Source organism: Lactuca sativa, chromosome 1, assembly GCF_002870075.4.
Source record: "Lactuca sativa cultivar Salinas chromosome 1, Lsat_Salinas_v11, whole genome shotgun sequence".
Lineage (NCBI taxonomy): Eukaryota > Viridiplantae > Streptophyta > Magnoliopsida > Asterales > Asteraceae > Lactuca > Lactuca sativa.
In genome coordinates, this window is record NC_056623.2 from 23,367,437 (window position 1) to 23,372,680 (window position 5,244).

The window sequence follows — 5,244 nt, forward strand, 5'->3', positions numbered from 1 at the left end:
TAAACATAAAAGTAGTTATCATAAATATAGAGAGGTTCTTTAACAAGCTAACATAACAAATAATCAACTAGCTTAATCCAATCTATAAAATCAACTCATAATAACGCAAGTAATCCAGTCTAAATGAAAGTTAGGGTGTTTAGCCCATAACTTCAACAAACAAACATGTAAAAACAAGATTCACTTTGATAGTCATGACAAAATCAAAGTAAACAAGTAAAAAAGAGTAACATTGCCTTAGATCTCTAAAAAATGAAGCTAATAACCGAAATCTATACTCCATATCTCCCAAGGAACGTTTCTTGCCTCCAAAAGTCGATAATTACTTCCGGAATCCAACATGTTTGAGAGAAAAGTCGATCTATATATAGTTTTCGAAAATTGGTGCACCACGGCGTGTTAATGGCCACCACACTGTGGTTGGTGTAAAAATCGCATATCCGACGAGCCATAACATAATCGGGATTTCTCATTTTACCACGTCGTGGTGAGGGTCATCACACTGTGGTTTTTCATCTTTCCTTTTTCTTTTTGCCTTAGTCGAAATTCCTAGCTTCCAGCTCCCAATTTGCTTCCTTTTTGATCCCGATCATGTCTTTTACCGCTACAACACAAAATATAACAAGTTAAGTATCTTTTGTACTAATAATAAGCAGGGCCGGCGTTAATGTTTTATAAGTGAAGGTAGGGCTTAGGGCCCCCAATTGTAAGGGGCCCCTTTACTTTTGATCCAAGGTAATAGTTTCCAAAAAATCACGCGTAAGTGTAGAGGGATTCTTCAATCAAAGGACGATACGCGGATACGACATAAAACTTCCGTTCTTTTTCCATTATCCTTCTCAATTATATGCCCTTCTCCAATCGTCTCTTCTATTCTTCTGTTTGAGTTGCTGTCTCGCTGAATCGCTGCAAGCTATTGTTCTTCAATCTTCAGACTTCAATTCTTCTTCCTTCTTCATTCTTTGTTTTTCCTGATTTGATGATCTGCTCTGCTGTGATTGAATGATTGAAACAGTAAGTCGGCATTAATATGCTTTGTATTTTCACTTGTTAGTTTTGATTTTGTTATTATCTATGATTATCTAATTGGGGGTTAATATCCAATTAATTAGGGTTAGCCGATGGTGAGCAACTATAATATACATTTGAAATTTTGTTGTTTACTTTATAATATTGGAGTTGGAATCGTTTGAGTTTTCCATATACTTTCAATCATGATTTTTGTATTAAATAATCATTATTTCACTTGTTAAAGTTAGAAATTTTCTACAGATGAAAGCTAGTGGTTTGGTAAATTAAATAACAAAAGTGCATGAGAATATGGCAAAACGTGGTCCTGATCATTCAAATGGCAAAAAGTAGTCCCGATCATTCCAATTTATATTGCAATTGTTTGTAATTTTAATTTTTTATATTTATCTTTCATTTGCATTGATTCAAGAAAGAGGTGGTCCAATCATTCCAAATTATAATGCAATTGTTTGTATTTTTAATTTTTTATATTTATCTTTCATTTGCATTTCAAGCAACTTTCAATTTAATGCATTTAAAAAATGTTTTAGAAAAAGAAAAACATGTAAACAATATAAAAATCTATAAAATACTATTTACCCTTCAGGTTTTTCCTATATATTCTATTCATCCTTAAGTGTGGATCTGTGCAGGAATGAATGTCCAATAACTCATTCCGGATTTGGCAGATTTCATTGTTTTTGAGTTTTTTATTGTCTCAGGGGCGGTATAATCCTAATCCATATCCTCTATAGTTGTAGTTATTATCAATCAAATAATTAATAATCATGTCAAAGAGAAAATACGAATCCGGTGCCTCAAAAAGGAAACGAAAAATGCAAGAAGAACCTTTTATAGATAAACAAAAAGGGTCGTTTTTAAAATATTTAACTACAAACAAAAATGTTGATAATGAACAACAACAAACTAATGTTGATATCGAACAAGAACAAGATAATGTTGATAATAATAATCATGAACCAACTAATATTGAAAGTGATAATGAACCAACTAATATTGACAATGATAATGAAAAAACTAATATTGAAATTGATAACGAACAAACGAATATTGAAAATGATAACGAACGAACTAATATTGAAATTGATAATGAACACACTAATAGTGAAAATGATAACGAACAAAGTAATATTGAAATTGATAACGAACAAACTAATAGTGAAAATGATAACACACCTTTAAACATATATGATCCAAGTAGATGGAATAATATTAGTACTAATTTAAGAGATTTAATCATAGAAAAAGGTCCTATTAAGATTTATGATTTTAAATTTCCAAAAGATCAACATTTAAGAAGCTTTAGTACATCTCTTTACATGCAAAAAATACTAAATGGAGAAAAATACGAACGAACATGGTTGGTTTATTCTATAGATGTAGATAGAGTTTTTTGTTTTTGTTGTAAATTATTTAATGTGAATGCATCCACATGTTCATTAGCACATAAAGGTAATAATGATTGGAATAATATTTCTAGTATATTAAAAAGACACGAAGCAAGTAACGGACACATTCTTAATATGAGGTCATGGATTGACTTAGAAACTAGATTAGCAAATAATAAAACAATTGATAAGCAAATCCAAGAACAAATAAATAAAGAAAAAGAACATTGGAAAAATGTATTAATAAGAATCATTGCTGTAGTAAAAACATTAGGAAAAAATAATTTAGCATTTCGTGGAACAAATGAAAAGATTTATGAAGAAAATAATGGTAATTTTTTAACTATAATTGAAATGATTGCGGAATTTGATCTTATTATGCAAGAACATATTAGGAGAATTAATGACAAAGAAATTCATAATCATTATCTTGGACACAATATGCAAAATGAACTTATTAGTTTATTAGGAGAAGAAGTTAAAAGTAAAATAATTAAAAAGGTAAAAGAGGCTAAATACTTTTCAATAATACTTGATTGTACTCCCGATACAAGTCATAAGGAACAAATGTCGATTATCTTACGATGTTTAGATCTTTCAACAACTCCAATTGAAGTTAAGGAGTATTTTTTAGGATTTTTAATTGTAGATAATACAACCGGTAAAGGCTTATATGATGCAATAGTTGATGAAATTAAAAATATAGGACTAGATATAAATGATGTTAGAGGTCAAGGTTATGACAATGGATCAAATATGAAAGGAAAACATCAAGGTGTACAAAAACGGTTGTTAGATATTAACCCTAGAGCATTCTACACTCCGTGTGGTTGTCACAGTTTAAATTTAGTAATTTGTGATATGGCTAATTCGTGCGATAAAGCTAGTGAATTTTTTGGAGTTATACAACGTATATATTCGATATTTGCTTCATCAACTCAAAGGTGGAAAATATTACAAGATAATATATCAAACCTAACACTTAAATCATTATCACAAACTCGTTGGGAAAGTAGGGTAGAAAGTGTAAAAACAATTAGATTTCAAGCACCACAATTAAGAAAAACACTTTTACAATTATCTAAAAATTGTGGAGACCCAAAAATTAAAAGTGAAGCTAAATGTTTAGCTACATATGAACTTGAAAACTATGAATTTTTATTAGGAATGATTATTTGGTATGATGTTTTGTTTGCTATTAACACTGTTAGTAAAAACTTGCAATCAAGTGATATGTGTATCGATGATGCTATAGATCAACTAAATGGACTTTTGTGTTTCTTTAAAGAATATAGAGAAAACGGATTTGAAAAAGCTTTAGATTATGCAAAAGAATTGGCATTAGAAATGAATGTAAAACCTGAATTTCGTGAAAAACGTATCATTTAAAGAAATAGACGATATGATGAAAATGTTGCTAATGAAACTATTAAAACTCCTGTCCAGTTATTTAAAACTGATTACTTTTTATATGTAGTAGATAAAGCCATTACTTCACTTAAAAGTAGATTTGAGCAATTTAACGAGTTCAAAAATATTTTTGGTTTTCTATTTAGTATAGAGGAATTAAAATCATTTGATGAAAATACTTTGAAAAAACATTGTTTAAATCTTGAAAAATCTTTAAAGCATGATGATAGCTTAGATATTGATGGTTTAGATTTATTTAATGAACTAAAACTTTTAAGACATATTATACATTTAGAACGTGATACAATTATTAATATACTTAATTACATTAAAAAGTTTAGTTCTTTTCCAAATGCATATGTTGCCTATAGGATTATGTTAACTATTCCTGTAACCGTTGCCTTTACAGAAAGAAGTTTTTCTAAATTAAAACTATTAAAAAATTATTTAAGATCTACAATGTCACAAGAAAGATTAAATGGATTAGCTATTTTGTCAATTGAAAAACATTTAGTAAAAGAAATTGATTATGAAAATTTTATTAAAGAATTTGCATCTAAAAAGGCTAGAAAAATAAACTTTATGTCATAAAATATATTCACAAAAAAAATATACATAAATTTTTTTTAACCCCGCCATTTGTAAACCTTTTAGTTTATTATTGCCGGTCCCAAGCCCGGATAAAGGAGGAGGGTTTATAACATTAAGTATAGTAATGTCAAAGGGCCCCAAAATTTTGGTCGCTTAGAGCCCCCAAATTGGTTGAGCCGACCCTGATAATAAGCATAATTATGGTTAAAAATATGAAGATATGATTATATATATATATATATATATATATATATATATATATATATATATATATATATATATATATATATATAGATGTGCACATATCAGGATTTAATGAAGCCTCATCATCAAATACTCAAAATTGACCCTTCAAAGCTACCTTCAGATATCCTTTTTGAAATGAAAAAAACATTGAATTTCTGCAAGTGAAAGAGTTGAAAAAAGCTACCTTGTTAGGTTTCGAAATGAAGCATATGTATGTTCATCAGTATGTGTGTGTTATGAATCAGGAAGAACCTGATGATGAAGATGACCAATGCTTTTGTTTTGTTTGTGTGTATGCGGGTATTGCAAGTGAAACTCTAAACATGATATATATATATATATATATATATATATATATATATATATATATATATATATATATATATATATATAGAGAGAGAGAGAGAGAGAGAGAGAGAGAGAAAGAGAGAGAGAGCGGGGGTTACTGGTAGAAGGTGGGGTGAGATTTTATTTTTTAATTTTTTTTCTAAATATTTAAATACCGAAATTAATAAAGAAAAATAAAAAAAGATAGACTAAACTTCAAATTTGGTACCAATGGTTAACAAAAAAGTGT

The 5,244-nt window shown here is 28.7% G+C and overlaps 1 protein-coding gene and 1 long non-coding RNA gene across 3 annotated transcripts; one reads left to right on the forward strand and one right to left on the reverse strand.

The window, feature by feature from the left end:
* Positions 1-4,983, reverse strand: LOC122196548 (uncharacterized). Of its 2 annotated transcripts, none has more exons than XR_008230602.1 (2): positions 4,852-4,983; positions 1-992 (listed from the first exon to the last, which is right to left on the reverse strand). It is a non-coding gene; the product is annotated as an uncharacterized LOC122196548 (long non-coding RNA). The 2 variants fall into 2 exon arrangements; XR_008230603.1 differs by having other exon boundaries at positions 1-989; positions 4,852-4,976.
* Positions 878-4,586, forward strand: LOC111876326 (uncharacterized). The gene is made up of 2 exons (XM_023872872.2): positions 878-1,014; positions 1,665-4,586. The coding sequence occupies exon 2, from the start codon at positions 1,800-1,802 to the stop codon at positions 3,807-3,809; it is 2,010 nt and encodes a 669-aa protein (XP_023728640.2). The 5' UTR covers positions 878-1,014; positions 1,665-1,799; the 3' UTR covers positions 3,810-4,586.
* Positions 4,984-5,244: the final 261 nt, after the last annotated feature.

Bases quoted from the DNA above. Each gene is read 5' to 3' on its own strand.
- LOC111876326 (XM_023872872.2), top strand. From the start codon at position 1,800: ATGTCAAAGAGAAAATACGAATCCGGTGCCTCAAAAAGGAAACGAAAA.